The 16,442-nt window shown below is 37.5% G+C and overlaps 3 protein-coding genes and 1 long non-coding RNA gene across 4 annotated transcripts; 3 read left to right on the top strand and 1 right to left on the bottom strand.

Moving 5' to 3' along the window:
* The first annotated feature begins 242 nt into the window (after nucleotides 1–242).
* LOC131784554 (inositol-3-phosphate synthase-like) lies at nucleotides 243–10,775 on the top strand. Its single transcript, XM_059101375.2, has 10 exons — nucleotides 243–361; nucleotides 3,691–3,982; nucleotides 4,310–4,439; nucleotides 4,969–5,219; nucleotides 5,742–5,894; nucleotides 6,216–6,374; nucleotides 6,668–6,751; nucleotides 7,446–7,640; nucleotides 8,138–8,355; nucleotides 8,867–10,775. The coding sequence occupies exons 2-10, from the start codon at nucleotides 3,707–3,709 to the stop codon at nucleotides 9,156–9,158; spliced, it is 1,758 nt and encodes a 585-aa protein (XP_058957358.2). The 5' UTR covers nucleotides 243–361; nucleotides 3,691–3,706; the 3' UTR covers nucleotides 9,159–10,775.
* Nucleotides 2,562–3,658, bottom strand: LOC131785135 (uncharacterized). Its single transcript, XR_010718122.1, has 2 exons — nucleotides 2,915–3,658; nucleotides 2,562–2,750 (listed from the first exon to the last, which is right to left on the bottom strand). It is a non-coding gene; the product is annotated as an uncharacterized lncRNA (long non-coding RNA).
* A 1,077-nt stretch (nucleotides 10,776–11,852) lies between the features above and the next one.
* LOC131784587 (calmodulin-beta-like) lies at nucleotides 11,853–12,545 on the top strand. The gene has a single exon (XM_059101411.2). The coding sequence runs from the start codon at nucleotides 11,877–11,879 to the stop codon at nucleotides 12,354–12,356; it is 480 nt and encodes a 159-aa protein (XP_058957394.1). The 5' UTR covers nucleotides 11,853–11,876; the 3' UTR covers nucleotides 12,357–12,545.
* Nucleotides 12,546–13,116: 571 nt separating this feature from the next.
* LOC131784592 (uncharacterized) lies at nucleotides 13,117–16,198 on the top strand. Its single transcript, XM_059101417.2, has 2 exons — nucleotides 13,117–13,912; nucleotides 14,648–16,198. The coding sequence occupies exons 1-2, from the start codon at nucleotides 13,444–13,446 to the stop codon at nucleotides 15,436–15,438; spliced, it is 1,260 nt and encodes a 419-aa protein (XP_058957400.1). The 5' UTR covers nucleotides 13,117–13,443; the 3' UTR covers nucleotides 15,439–16,198.
* The last annotated feature ends 244 nt before the right edge of the window (nucleotides 16,199–16,442 follow it).

Below are 16,442 nucleotides of genomic sequence, written 5' to 3'. Positions count from 1 at the left end.
TAATTGACGAGATCTTTTACATGGTACACTAAATTAAGTTGGAAGGCACATATAGTGGAAAAAACCAAAACAAAAACATAGAAATTAACTTTATATAGGTAAATATTACAAAAATGTGAAGAGAGGGGTTTCTCTCCCCTCTCTACCCCCGTGACGTGATTTTATATTTGGCCCCTAAGGGCCAAAAATCACCCGAGCGACGTGAAAATCATCTGATTGGTTGTCACGATCGTGTGTTGTTTCTTAATTTATTCATTTGACTATCACCTGAACCGTTGGTAGTAGATGTATGAGCGACGCTGAAGAACCTAAGGAAGTATCTTTTTCCAACATCTGGAGGTTGTACTGAGTTAAAATTGAGGTGAGTTCCTATTTGGAAATACCTTGTTTAAAAGAAATCTTGCGTGCGAATCTTGGGCGCTAGGCACCTTTGTGAAGCAAGCACCGTCTTCAAGTATGGTTTGTAATCGATTGGACAAGGATCGAATCCCGGGAAAGCTGTGCTTTACCGAAGAAACTCTCACTAATGTTTTTATCAAAAAGGGATTGATTAAATCTTGTTTTATTCCTATAAATATCTCGTAAGCCCTCAGGAAGAAAAGTGGCAAACGCGGCAAAGATTTTAAGCTGCTTGACAGTGTTGTTACACGTGTTGAAAAAGTACGGGCGGAGTGAAATCCATGCTTCTTCGACGAAAATTTTCTAATTTTGAATGAATGAAAGGGGTTCTAGAGCGCCTAAAGCGAGGGATCTACAACGAACGCTTTAATCACAGAAGTTGTTCTTTGATAGGCGGTATCCATGTCATTAGGACTAGTTGTGTACTGAAGTACGAATATTGTTGACGTTTTCCAAGCTGAAAATGGAAATGCTTGGCAAAATGCGATATTTTGACCTGTTTCTTCAATGCAGGAGAAACATGGAAAACTTTTAGACATATTTATGTTCATTGGATCTTCTCAGATTTTCTACAAGGTTAAGATATGTTGAATTTTTAAAGCCTTATTTAGTACGAAATGTAAACTTGTAGCCGGGCGCTGTCTTGCATAATAATTACGCAAGAAAGAGAGAGAGGACTTTGACTCATTATCACGCCATGTTCATGTTCCAGTTCGAGGGCGTTATTAAGAAATGCGATCAAACTTTACTCGGTCATAAACTGGCTTTCTTTGAACTGTTCAAGAGATGTCAAGTAACCGTTCCAAATTTTTTGCAAACAAACGAGACAGTCACCCTTTGGTAAATATGCTGGGAAAGGTTAGGGTTATCAGATCGCCTATTCAACCGTTATTTGTTTCGGATTTCCTTTTCTTAAAAACAGCTAGATTCAATATCGCTGTGTATCTGTTCAGCAATAGATCATATGACGTCAAAAAGTGATGAGAACAAACACATGGCACTCATGTGCAGCCAAATGTGTCACCGATGTTGTTCCACAACCTTCTGTGATCACCCATGGTAACATGGAATCCATTTGTTTTAATGATAAAAAGCGAGAAAAAGAAATTTAAATGGTGACCTCATTTTGTGTCTCTTCCAAAAGTTCATAAATAAGAACTTATCAGTGATTTAACTTTTTTTTTTTCATTTAAAGTGTGATTATTGTGATGACAACCCGAGCTGAGGTGACAAACTTTAATGATAATCATCTTCATGGAAAAGCCATGACATATTGATAAGGACAGCTTTCCTTTTGCCAAATTATTAATTATATCCATTTTGAATTGGCTCTCATAAGTGTAATTACATTCAAACCAGCAGCACCATATAAAGCAGTCGCCCTGTAGTATATGGTCAGTGTTCAAAATTCCTAAATTTTCCCCTCTTTTCAGTTTTGTCAGAACTATATTTGGCTGTTATTGGTGGCAAAGATTCTACAAGGTGCAAAAGAGGGTTTGTAAAAAAGGTTGGGATTTTTTGGAGACTTGGAAACAACATGGTTATATTGCGAAACATGCAGGAAATCAACTTCGCAGAATATTCTGTTTTTAATTTTGGATGACTTTGATGCATCAGACAATCCTCCAACCATTGCCCTTTTTTTGATTTTGTAATTTGTCATATTGTGTTCCCCAACAGTAAGAGCATTGATATGTCTTTTGTATGACTGCAGTGATGACTTGTACTAATGTCGAAATGATAGTCGCTACAACTTTGGAAAACAGTCCTTCTCCAGACAATTCTTGCCAGTATGATTAGACTTAGATATCAAAATGTCCCTCAATGTTTATTTGTTATTTAGTATAAATTTATTAGTCAAAATTTACTGATGATGTTGACTTGTAGCATGATCATCACGCCCATTCAGGGTTGTTCAGAAATATTTGAAAATATCTTGATCAGCAATGGACAGATTGTTTTCAAACTTGTCATTTTGCTTCTCTGATGATTGCAGTTTAATAAAAAATAACTGTGTTGTCTTTTGGAATAATGTAAGAATTGAAAAATATTAAAGATACTGGAAAATATACCCAAATTATAAATGTAACGCGTAACATCTCATTTGCATAAACCCGAAAATAAAGGTAAATTTCGTACTCAAAACAACATCAATTAGACACTTCCATTATGCTCATTTATTGAGTAGGGCTTAAATACACCTTATGCCAAGAGACAGCGTTAAATGTTCGTTTTTAAAAGAACAGGAATAAAAAACTTGAAGACAGTCGCTGTTGTTTGCTTGTGTAACGCAGCAGATCCAACAGAGCTTTGCATGGTACATGTGCGGGTCTAGCATCTTGAATATACGCCTACAAAGAAAGTTGATTCGTCTGAGTAAGGTTCAAACACTTACTTACCCTCATCTAAACTAACTTTTAAAAAGAGCTAACTGCAAAGAAGAAATAAGTGATTTTTGGTTTCGGAAACGATGTTATTGTTTATTTTTAAACACGGAAAATCAAACACCACTTACCTGCAAAAATGCCCGTATTTCAGCTTTTACTTCACCTCGGCTGCTGAGACAACTCCAGAGCAAAGTTCATGTGTTCGACTACAAATCCCCAAAGTTTTACAGCCATACATACAATACAAACGAAGATATTCAAAGCAAACTAAATCGGAAACCTAAATTCACTCTCGCTTTGTGTTTATCAATGTGTAACGATCAAATTTCAAGCCCGCTCTAAATTGAAATCCGCACAAATAGCGCTCGAAAAACGCTAAACTTCGCCTGATTTTCTCGTTGAAATCAAGCAACAAACATCGAAGGTCTTCTAAGTAACTTCTCCTCTATGTATGCGGGGAGTTCTTATGGATAATTCAGGGGATGTGTGTGGAGAACTAAAGAGAAAGAGGAATAACATTTACAAAGTCCCTGTAGATGTCAATGAAGAAATAATTGCTTCTTTGTAAATCTAGAGATAGTTGAAATATAATTAATATTATAATTATATATTATTATAATTAATTTTTTTTTGTAACTCAGCCATTATGGCTAGTGAAATCTCGTGATACTAGTCAAATGCCACGCCCGCAAAGGATTGTGGGTAATCAGTAATTAAGCTTTAAAAACCGAACAAACATTGAAATCTTCACTAATTCTTTTTAGAACGTAAATTAGCAAGTATATCTACCAAATAAAAGTATTTTTGGCATACTTTTTACATTTTCATGAAAATACCCTATGTTACTCATTTGGGCATGATGATTGTGCTACAAGTCTGTTATTCTTTCTTCTTTTATGACCAGTGAAGTTGTAAGCAACATGACAACTTTCAAAGTCCAAAGTCCAAATGTCCGTTACACTGCAGACTTCATAGAAAGCATTTACACGTATGAAACAACTCAAGTTGACTGCAGCTCAACAGGTTCTTATGTTGCCAGGCCAGTTGAGACACAGTACACATTCCGTACTGAAAGGCAGGTTCCGAAGGTTGGATGCATGTTGGTTGGTTGGGGAGGTAACAATGGATCTACGATCACAGCAGCAGTGCTGGCAAACAAGTTGGGTTTATCTTGGGATACAAAACAAGGCGTCAAGGTTTGCACATTAATTTTCTGTACTTTGTTGATTCTGCTTGGTTAAGGCACCAAACAGAATAATTCTGTTGTTCCGCAGTTCTTGTGGCAATGTGGCAAGAACAAAAAAGTATCACATGAGACACAGCTAACTATGTCACTGATGTCTTCCTTGATCAATTAATGAACAGACCACATCAACATGAAATCTGTTTGTTTTATTCAATAAATAAGCCAAAAACTGTCAATGATGTGTCTGCCCTTGGTTAGATCATTGATAAGAACCAATCAAACTGTGTGCATTATTCAGCTTACCACATAATGCATAAATGTACATTTTCCACCACAGAAAGCAAACTATGTGGGTTCTCTGACCCAGTCCTCTACCATATGCCTTGGCACAGGACCTGATGGTGATGTATACATACCACTGAAAGATATGCTTCCCATGGTTAATCCTAATGATATTATATTTGATGGTGAGTGATTTTTGGGTGGTTTATCATATGAAATAGGACAGGCTTCAGAGTTGTGACTTGGTTCAGCCAGGAGGTCATTATATAGAATAGAAAAACCTGACATAAATCTAATTTTGTGACTTTGTTATAGAACAAAAAAAAAATAGCAAAAAGCCAACCAGGAAATTGATATATGCCCTGCAACTGAACAACTTTTCACAGAATTTCCTCTGAAAAATTCCTTCAAACTTCTAGAGATTATCAGATGTTACTTGGAGATTTCAAGTAATGCTACTCCATCACAAAGATACCCCTAAGCTTTTCATTAAGCTTCCCTGACAATTTGCTGGTACCATTTAAATATATTTCTGGGTGGAGAGAAGCACTTTAAAAGTAAAGCATTTTGCCCAGGAACACAACACAGTGACCAGGCCAGGTTTGGAACCCAGACCTCTCAAGCCAGAGTTCAGCTCACTAACCACTCATGGCCACTGCATCTGTGTCTACGTCAGTATGTGTTTGACCTGTAATGCTTTTATTTCAATATTAGGATGGGACATCTCATCACTCAATATAGCTGATGCCACTGAAAGGGCAGAGGTTTTAGATTATGGATTACAGAGACAGCTGAGACCCTACCTGGAAAAAATGACACCACGTCGTTCCATTTACTGCCCTGATTTTATAGCAGCAAATCAAGTGGATCGTGCTGACAACATTTTGTCAGGTAGCAAGCAGGAGATGATGGAGCAGATAAGAGAGGACATACGCGATTTTAAGCAGAAGAATAATCTCGACAAGGTTGGATTTAAAACAGAATTCTGATCTGATTAAATACATACAGAGCCACAAGCATTAATAATAAAGAATAGAGTTAAGCATTAACCCTTTAACTCCCAAGATCTGATTGTTAATTCTCTCCTCTAGCTGCTACACATTTCCTTGCAAATTGGTGACAAGAATTTGATGTTCAATCAAGATAATATCTTGTACCTGATAAATTTGAGTAATCTCACTACCAGTTTGCTGGATAATGTATGAATAAACTATGGGGAGAAGTTACATGTTAATCACCTCTGGGAATTTAGCATTAAGAATAAAAAATAAAGTTAGTGATTTTTACCTTTTTATTGAGTTGTGATTTAAACCTCAATTTGACACTTGAGATCTTTCTGTTCCATTTCCTTTTGCTGGAAATAGGAGTTATCTACTAGAGGGGTAAAATTGAATAACATGTTTATCTCCAGGTAGACAAAAATTACTATCCTTGAGCAAGAGGCTTTAAGTGTCAACAAGATAAATGTGTTACATTAACTTTTTTAGGTTATTGTCTTATGGACGGCAAATACTGAGAGATTCTGTGATGTCAGTGAAGGTCTGAATGACACAGCTGAAAATCTGTTGAAGTCCATAGCAAAGAATGAAGAGGAAGTTTCTCCATCAACCATCTTTGCTGTTGCAAGCATCTTAGAGAAGGTATTGATTGTCTCTGATTTGTGTTACACTTTATGCATGGAAACTAATTTTGTAATGCCTTGTTTGAAGCAGTCTGTTTCTCCAAAGTCATTTCCTATACATCCTGTGAACAACACCCACAGAAGATAGCTCAAAATTTACTTTCTTTGTTATTTTACTTATGCAGATGATACTTTCAACATTGCTCAGATTTCTATTTTTGCTCTCTCACTTAAAGATGACTTATGTATCACTGCATCTGTTATACTTGCATCTAGAATACTGACTCTTTAATTTGCCAATAGGGTAAAGCTTGATGTGCTGAAATGTTTAATTTTGCAGTGCTCATACATTAATGGTTCGCCTCAGAACACAAATGTTCCAGGAGTTGTGGAACTTGCCAAAAAGCATGGAACCTTTATTGGAGGTGATGACTTCAAATCTGGACAAACGAAAATGAAATCTGTCCTTGTGGATTTTTTAGTCAGTGCTGGTTTGAAGGTATGCAAGTCAACGTGCAGTTGAATGTTAAAATATTTTGATATACATTTCAACCATTTGCTTATATTTAGTGCTTCTCTTGACCTTTCTTTTGATGAGCTGTCAGCCTGTAAGTTTTTAATTATTGGTATTAGAGGGACTGGTTCGTAGAGGGTGCATGTTCTTCTACAGATGAGCTGAGATTTGAGTGAGATTTTAGTTTTCTCTTATTGGTGTTAGTGGGACTGGTCCATAGAAAGCGCATGCTCTCCCACACATGGGCTGAGATTTAAACAAGATTTTTTCATCCACAGCCTGTTTCTATTGTCAGCTACAACCATCTTGGAAATAATGATGGAAAAAACCTGTCTGCACCTAAACAGTTCAGATCAAAAGAGGTATGTATGGGTGCCGTTCCACATTAACCCTGACTTCAATGCTGATGATGAAAACTAGGAAATTGTTTATTAAATTCTTTATGGAGCATGTTATTTTATCACCAGTTTATTTGAGGCACATACACCTGAACATGTAGTTTGTGGTGAAGATTGGGGGGAAAAAAAAACCTCAAAAAAAAAAGTCTTGCGTTTTGCTTGCTCTGTCCTTGCTTCTATCCTCTAGTTGGGTGACTGGAAATGGCTTCCATTTCTAACAGGTTATTGCTGACTGGGTAGATTTGTTTGTGGAGGGTAGCACTGTGATGATAAATTGTCTTTCTCAAGAATTATACAATACTGAGGCTTATAGTTGGATAATCATTATAACCCTAACCTCAATTCAAGTTTTTATCGAGTTCTTTCATGAGAAAGAAAAACCATCTTAAATTTGTCCCCCTCCCAAAGTGTGGCTTGGTAGCTCAGTTGTTAGCAGTGCTCAGCTGGTATCTGGGAAGCATGGGTTTGAATCCCGCCAAGGTCTGATTTTTTTAAGCTTTTTTTCTTGCAATTGCTTAAATAACAGCTCACCTGTGGGGATAATTTCTGTGCTTGAAAAGAAACTGTTTCTCTCAAGAATTACACAATACAATGACTCGTCTAGGGCTAAAAGTTGGCTTGTTATTATATACGTTATTGTGCTATGTTTTGTTGCTAGATATCCAAGAGCAATGTAGTAGATGATATGGTGGAATCAAACAGCATTCTCTATGAGAAAGGAGAGAAACCTGATCACTGTGTGGTTATCAAGTATGTCCCATATGTGGGAGATAGCAAGCGAGCTCTCGATGAGTACACGTCCGAGATTTTCATGCACGGGCTTAACACCATCGTACTACACAACACTTGTGAGGTATTTAAGTTACGTGGCAAAATTGGCCAATCAATTTAGTCAAGGTTGTCGAAACTATAACGTAAGCGTTAAAAACTTGCGATCGTTTATTCGATTGGCCGTGTTTGACTGACAGTTAAAGTGGACGGTGGGAGAGAGGGCGGGGAAAGACCCCTTTTCCATTTCTTCCTTTGACCATTGCTCATCCCCTCGGTACAAATTTCTTTCTCTCCCCAGCTTTCCACTATTGTAAAAATCAAAGATGGCAGCTATAGTTTTCACCGTGAAAATACTGAGCACTCGCCCTCCAAAATGAAGGCAGGCTAATGAAGTTACAGTGTGAAAAGAATTTTGTCCTACTTGAAGTGGTATTGGCAACTATTATTTTAGAAATTGTTCCCAATAGTTAAAACCAGCAAGGCACAATCAGGGTGTTAATTAAATGGCGAAACGACGTTTATTAAAACTGTTCGCTTCAGATGATCTTGTTTTCAAACTCTCCTTTGTTTCTTTCACAGGACTCTCTACTCGCGGCACCGATCATTTTGGACCTGGTTATCCTGTGCGAGGTCTGTGAGCGAATCAAGTTTAAAGTGGGAGACGACCCAGAATTCCAGTCGTTCAACCCAGTCTTATCCCTTCTCAGTTACCTCCTTAAGGCTCCACTAGTTCCCAGTGGCACTCCTGTCGTCAACGCCCTGTTTAAGCAAAGAAGCTGCATCGAAAACATTTTCAGGTGAGCTGGTTTTGCACCAGTTTTTCACGCGTTTAACAAATGACACTTGATATTCACGAGGATCACGTGTTCTCAAGAGAGTTCGCTTGTCCTGGGGTCTCACGTGCCACACGTGATTTTTCATATGTCGTGCGAGGATCACGTGTCAAACTGGCTCTGGAAACCTTGAGTAACCTTTCGTGCAGAACATCAAAGTGCGATCCTATTTTGTGATATTCCATCAGTCACAGTCAAAAGATAAAATATATTTTTTTTTCCTTTTTGTGTTTCTCTTTAGTAAAATGAAGAACATGTCGATATCTGCTTGTTTCGTAACATTGTTTTATGTCTCGTACAATCCAGGCCTACAATCTTAGCTTTTACCGGCGGAATTTTCAGTGTGGTGACTACTTTTCCAGTTCGTCATTTATAAAATTGCCCAAAATTTCGCAGAATAATCCCTTAAAATCACTGCTGGAAAGCCGTCGATATTGTAGCAGAATTTGACAGAAGGTCATAAAATTTGTTTCAGGGCGTGCGTCGGTTTGAAACCCCAGAATCACATGACACTGGAACACAAACTTTCAAGAGAAGTTGACCAGCCGCTGCAGCAAAATGGAGTCGCAGACAATCATCTGGATAAACGGAAACTTTCAAGGGAAGTTCACCAACCGCTAAGGCAAAATGGAGTCGCTGATAATCATCTGGAAAACGGAATGAAAAAGAATGGTTATGTCAATGGGGAAACAAAGGACTTGAAACGCATGAATGGAGATTTAACACAAGTGGGAGAAATCAAAATCAAAAGGCCACGTGCTCGCTGATCCGAATTGATGAGTAAAGTTTTTCAAAAATGAAGTTCTTTACTTAAGGATTTCTTATCCGTTTGATTTGTGATAGTTATGACTTTCATTTGTTCTTTAAAACTTTAAACTGCAAAGTTAAACTACAAAAGAAGTTAAGTTTTGTTTAAAAAAAAACGAAAAACTACCTTTGTGCCCCAGGGAAGTTATTTTTGTGTTAAAAAATATTTTAGTATATAATTGCTTGGTCAAGTTATTTTTGACATTTCTTTAATGGCTCTGGGGTTGAAAGCCCTTTGTGTGATTGTCTAAAGAACAAATTATTTGAATTGGAGGACATGCTATTATCTTACACCAGTTTGGTGTCTTGAATGGGGTTACTTTAAAGACGGTATTGCTGTCTCGTCATGCAATTGAAACAGCGTGTGTACCAACTTAAAAGAACGTTCTATGGCAGGTAAATAATTTATGTTGGGAAAATGTTTTTAAAAGATGTAAAAACTCAGCACAATTAATTATTGGAAAAATATATTCTATTTGTCAAATAATATTTTATACGACCTGTTATTCAATACGAGTCAGGATCGTGTGATGGTCAAACTAAAAGATTATGTTATAAGTATACTTGTCTCAAACTGATTTTTATTCCTGCTGTTTCCGTGTAATTTTTTTCAAGCGATTGATTTCCTTCTTAACCTTTTAACTCGGAAGATCTGATTTTAAATTCTCCCTTCTAGCTGGTGTTAGTCTAGAGAACAACTTCTACCTGATAATTTTTAGTATCCTCATTATCTGTTAGCTGGATAACGTTTGGATAGTTTAGGTAGAAGTTAAATGTTATTAACTTCTGAGTAAGCCGTATGTCATTAGGACGGGTCACCGCATGAGCAACAAATAAGATTCTTCCACTCGTCCATTAAGAATAGTTTTTAGGAAGCTATATTTTTTTTCAATTTGTGCCTTCGTAAAATTGAATGGTTTGTACATGATAAGTCAAATGGTAAACACGCGAGGTAGCACTCGCAAGTAACCGAGCTTATTACGTAGGTACCTCTAAACTAAAGCAGTACGCTCTACAGCTGTTTATGCTTTGCGGGCCTATTACTTGTTCCCGCTACGCAATTAATATTTGAGAAGGTAATGTAAGAATTATTCGCGCTTTACTAATGCCGATGTTGCGCTTGGTTCTCTTTTAGGTGATGATCTTATCAACCTTTAAACATTAGTTTTGTATGTAAGATTTGGGTATTTGGCTAATGGCCTTGCAAAAATAACTAATTTCGTCGTGTTCTTAACCAAACTTCTGGACATTGGAGATAGGTTGTAATTTGTCTATTGATAGAAAACCCAAATTAATTCAGTCTTGCTGTTGGAAGTAAAAGCAACCGTTAGAAATTGTGGATTTTTGCTAACGTTCATTGTAATGAATGGTTTGATCAGTCGATGCTTAAACAAAATCTGTTGAACGTGCACTTTATAGGGAATGATAAGAAAATTTGTAACTGAAGTTGTTATTTCTGTTAGAAATTGTGGATTTTTCTTACGTTCATTGTAGTGAATGGTTTGATCAGTCAATGCTTAAACGAAATCTGTTTAACTTGCACCTTATAGGGAATCATTAAAAAATTTGAAACTGAAGTTGTTATTTCTGTTAATTTACTGTTTTTTTTTAGTTTCTATTATTCCTGTTCTACTTTCCAAACAAGGAAGATAAAAGATTGAGCTATTTATTACGATTCTTACAAGTTACGTCAATCTTTAAGCACAGGGCACCCAAGGCACATGACTACCAACACAAGTCGCGTAATACAGTAACCGCGTGTCATAATAGCGTTACACTATTCGTCAAAATCTGACCCCGCACGGTCAATCTGATTAAAGAAAAAGTTGTTTGTTTAGCTTTGACACTAACCAGTTGTAATAAGCGCTTCACTTGCCAACATCAGTATGCAAGGTCACCATACTGTGAACAAGGGGAATTTGTTTAACAATGAAGAACTTCTTTAGCTGGATGATTTCCTTTAAGCACCTGGCCTTAATATGTGATTCAGGGCCGGGTTGTTCAAAGTTAGTGTGAAATCTGATATCAGATCTGAAGGCTTAAACAAAAAAATTCAGTGCAATTCTTTTTGTGAAGAATCGGAATTATTGGGTGCTCAAAAGAGAATAGAGAAAATTATCCCGAAAAGGCTTTAACACGAAGGAATAAAGAAACCTGGATTAAACCAGCGCCAACCGGCCTTCGAACAGCTGGGCCCATGGGTGATATTGTAAAGAAAAATTTGATGCTAGTTACTAAGGGGTCAAACCAACGGTTAGGTCAATAGACTTATTTAGCTTGTTTTGTTTATTTACCTATTTATACTCTAAGGAACTATTTCTATCAAATTTTAGATTATTCACTCGCATATGTACGCAAAATTTACGAAAGATAAAACTGGGTCTTCCTTTAAGATCTGGCGCAATACAAGCTGACCAACCAGCTTTCTAAAGAACAAACAATAATCCCAAAAATTCACCGATCTAACAGGTCCCCGCCTTCTTCCAGTTCTGAGCTTCTACAATACGTCACGGTTCACCTTGCGTGACTGGCCTTATAGTGACGTTGCATCCTGATCTGACCTCAGTCACGCAGTTTGACCTCAGCAGAAACAAATTTTCAAATTTACATAAATCTGTATTGTTTCATATTCAGTATTTCTATATTGAGTATTGAATCGTTTTTGGAGGGTTTGCGCTATGGCCTCTGGTAAATCTTACTTCAGTGCCACCGTACCCAGGATTGTTGTGCAAAGTTTGTTTAAAAAGTATGACACAGATGGGAATGGTCACCTAAGTAAAAAAGAAGTCCTAATCCTTCTGAAGGATGACCTGGGAATGGATAACAAACAAGCTGAAGCCTGCTACATGCTCGTTGACAAAGATGGCGGGGGGAGCGTCTCCTTCGAGGAGTTTTTCTCTTGGCTTCGAAACGAAAAGGGCTTAGAATGCGTCAATGACAATTCTAGGTACTACTATATAAGGAAAGCTATCGACGAATTCAAGAAATATGACAGAGACGGCAATGGCACCATTGATAAAGACGAGCTGAAGCTCCTACTGAAAGCTGTTGACTACCGCCACGACGTCAACGAGGCACTCCGACAATTGGATACAAGCGGTGATGGGAAAATTTCATTCCCTGAATTTTTAGCCTGGCTGAACTGGTTACCAAACTGAAGTTCTCTACACCAATGTTATTTCCATTGTTAGCTGTAGGTTGCATACTGAAAGCAACTTAAGTGTTTACGATTATGTTTACGATAATTCATAGAGTTTGAGTTACACTCGCTGTGTGCCTATTGATCAAGAATAGTTTCATGTGATTGTAAAAATTTTTGTATAAATAAAACTATCAAATTTAGACTACCCGTCAGCAGTGTTGTAGTAACTGCTCGTGCAAAGCTGTTTTCCTCGTTTTTACTGACTGAGAACCGAGAGAAATTACACTCAACTCGCAGCATATTTAACACTTGAATTAAAGGGGGTAATTTGATTACCTGAGTTGTTAACGTAAATTGGCCACCGTAAAAAGTTATGAATAAAGCTTTGAAACTCTTCACGGTGGCTAACTTACGCAGTATTTGTACAAGCTCGTCTCCTCCCACACCCCTTTAAAAATCTTCGTATAAACTATTTCGGAATTATCAAAAGCAAATCAAAAACAGAGATGCGTAACTGGCCAAAAGAGGATAGATTTAGGAACGCTCTTTCTGCTCAGCGGTATGGAGTACTTTATCCCGACCAGTACCCCCAGAGTAAAGGTAAACTCATTAGCTTACAGTAAAAGATAGATTATCAGTCCAGGATTTAAATAATGTGTACACCCCTCAAGATTCCTTGAGCGTAAATTAGTTACTTCCTTTATTTCCTCATGCAATATCAAGATTTTGATTCGTCAAGAGTGCTGACAGTGAATTAATTCCTTACCCCTCCCCAATCAATGGATTAAATGACCGCTTCATAATTCCACGCTTGGTTCAAATTCTCAGACAGCCTTCACGCATTTTCAAAGTACACAGCGGCCATCAGTTTGTTTTCGATGGAACATTATATTCCAAAGTTTCTTCTTTGAATTCTCAAAGATACGAAGACAAGATGGGTAAATTTATTAGCCAGAACATGGCACAAATCCGATCGAAGTTTGTACTGACACGTCACCCTGGTGTGTTCGAAAATTACGCTATCGTGATTTATGGATAACTTTTCTTCGAAGCTCGAAGCGGTGGAATCTACCGTTGGAATCGTATTGGATAACTAATTCACCATGGCTTTGACACTGATTCTGAGGAGAACTTTCAGATGTCGATCATTCAAAAGAACAGTGATATTTGCGGTTGTCATCTTGGTTCAAGTGTGGTTGGCAATTCCGGTTCTTTTCGGACAGCGCGGGGACATTTGGCCGCAGAAATTCGATATTGTTTTTCCTCAGAATTTCCAAGCCCCTTTTGTCCCTCTGGTTATTTTTAGCTCCTACAGACCAAAGTATTTGGAAAGGACATTGGAGTCAATATCCTCGTCTGGGAGTATCGTTCCTTCTACTCCGTGTTTGTTCATTCTCCACCACACTAAGGCCTCATCAATGGAGGACATAAATGAGACGTACAAGGTCCTTGGTAAAATCACATTTTGTAGAAAACTTGTGTGGACGTTTGGAAATGAGGAAGAAGAACGTAGCCCAGAAGTCTTAAAGACTCATTGGTGGAATACTATGATAAAAGTATTTGATGAACATGGTAAGGTGATAACTTATCCATGTTGATAATTAATGCAAGCCTACAGTGTAGTATTTTCCTAATTTAATGCTGGTAGATGGGTAAGGTGATGTCTGAAATCGAGCCAAGTGGCCCATCCAGCTGGTGCTTATCCTGTTTTCCCTAACAAAATGCAACAAGAAGGATTACTAATCCCTCCTGAATGGGATACCAGTATATCACAAGGTTACCCTCAGCTTTTTGTCTGGCTTCTCTGAAAATTTTCTGTTACTCAGAAGGATGTTTGTGTTTGTGTTCTTGGGCAAGACACTTTATTCTCATGGTGTGTCTCTCCACCCAAGAGTAAAAATGGGTACCAGCCAGCTCTCAGAGGAATCTGAAGAAATGCTGGGGTTGACTTGTAATGACCCAGCAGACTGAGCCAACTCTAAAAACCTCATGTGATTAACCCTAGTTAGGAAGCAATATTAATGCAATTTTTCAGGGGGGTCTAAAGATCATTTCCATCACTTGCAACTGATGTAAAATTTGCTCTATTGCTCAATGTCAGCCCAAAGTAACTTCTTGTTTGGTAATTTGGAAAATATTTCTTCCATTTTTACCACATATTACTTGATAGTATGTGAAGCCTTGTCCTTCATCAATATAATATTCATGATTGGTTAGCCCAGGGTTCTAAAGTAGTAGTTTATACCATAATCTAAAAATTAAATGACATGTATGTCCAAAATTGTAATGGTTTTCTTTTTACTTCAGATGCGTTCCAGTTAAAGCACAATGAAACTTTCAGTGGAGATGTACTGTTCGTTGAGGATGACTTAGTTGTTGCACCAGATTTTATGGAAGTGATGTGGTACTCCCTCCTTGTCAAAAACTCTGTCCCCAACATCCACTTTAGCACACTGCAAGGTGTAGGAGAAGAGAATTTAGTAGATCATCAACCAGATGCCTTTGTTGTGAGCGAGGTGCCACTTGTTCAAAGTATTGGTTATGCATTTAACACGTCAATGTGGGAGTATATCAAGACATTTCAGGAGGATGCTTTAGGACATGCCGAAAAAGACTGGCCCCTTTATCTAGGTTTAATGCTTCTGTACAATAGGAATTCAACAATTTTCAGGATTGTTTCACCAACCATAAGTCGTATCTGGCATGTAGGTGATAATGATCTTGGTTCCAGTGCTGATCCTGGTGCAAGCAGTAAATATAAACCTGATCAACTTCCTCCATGGAAACGTGCTCGAGAGCGGCGCTATCTTAACAGAGATAAGGCAAATGTTTTACCAGGAGTCAGAGACATGCATGGACGACTGTGCCATCCATGTGAAATGGAGTCAAGGACATACAAATTTTCTCGGGGAAGCTATAACTGCCGTTGTCTTTGTCCAACAAGTAATTTACAGAAATACGTCAATTGGCAAATGGCAGCATTTGTGCCAGATGTCAATCAAGGAATGCATTGTACTCTGGTGTCACATTTGATGACAATGGTTGTGTTTGTATTTGTTGGTATTTTGTTGTTTGTTTATTTGATGTCCTCACGCTGATCATTCCTCCATATAGCGTTAAAAAAAAAAAAAAAATCTTGGAATGAATAAAGATCAATTCAGTACTTATTTTTAACCCTACCTAAACTTACAGAAGGGCCAAAGTTTGATGCCCTGGTTATTTCCTGAAATGCTTTACTCTTTTGCTCCCAAGATCTTCTTGGTAATTCTCCTTACTGTCCGCCATATTATTCTTATAATGTTAGTTTGGAGATTTTGGTATTGAATCAACTGATAATCCCCTAATTGATATTTTTCTTTATTCTCATTATGTGTCTGCCTGATTTTGTATTGATATTGTAAGGAGAAATTCTTTCTTGGTCACTCATAGGAGGTAAAGGGTTAAGAAGAAAGAATCAGGTCACATTTAAAAGTAGATAACACCAGAGTTTGTTGTGTAGTTTGTTTACAGTATACATTATTTCAAAACGAAAATATTCCTTGTATACTCTTGATCGGAGACAAGCTCAGAAAGTTCTGGGAATGTGGCCTCATCTGTCATAAATAAGTGTGAAGTCAATTTACCAGTAGTCTTCAAATTTACTTAATATATGACAATTTTTCAACTGTGAAGCCTTTCCTAAGCTGCCAAAGGGACTTACACCTTTGTAGTGTCTGCAGATAAGGTGCCTCAGAGCTTGGGCTTATCAGGAGGGAAGTGTTATTTGAAAAACAGTTGAGAGCTAGAATTGTTTTCTTCCAATCTTTTACTCAGCAGTAATGAAGACATTTACCCGTTACACCCTAACATCAGCATGCAGATTCTCCTCACTGTACCCTGTACATATCTTATGGTACTTTGCTTAACAATCAAAAGCTCCTTCAAATATTGATCAATTCCTTTATTCTCATGACCTTAATATTTGATTCACCAGTGATAAGGAAACGAGAAATCAGATGTTAGTCACTCTCAGGGGTTAAACTTAAACCTACACAATTTTAAATAAGAGCTTAAGCGAGCTTACAAATACAAGTGTATTTTAGACTGACAATTCTAACAAGCT

This window comes from Pocillopora verrucosa, chromosome 7 (genome assembly GCF_036669915.1).
Source record: "Pocillopora verrucosa isolate sample1 chromosome 7, ASM3666991v2, whole genome shotgun sequence".
NCBI lineage: Eukaryota > Metazoa > Cnidaria > Anthozoa > Scleractinia > Pocilloporidae > Pocillopora > Pocillopora verrucosa.
This window is presented reverse-complemented; position numbering and strand designations above follow the sequence as displayed.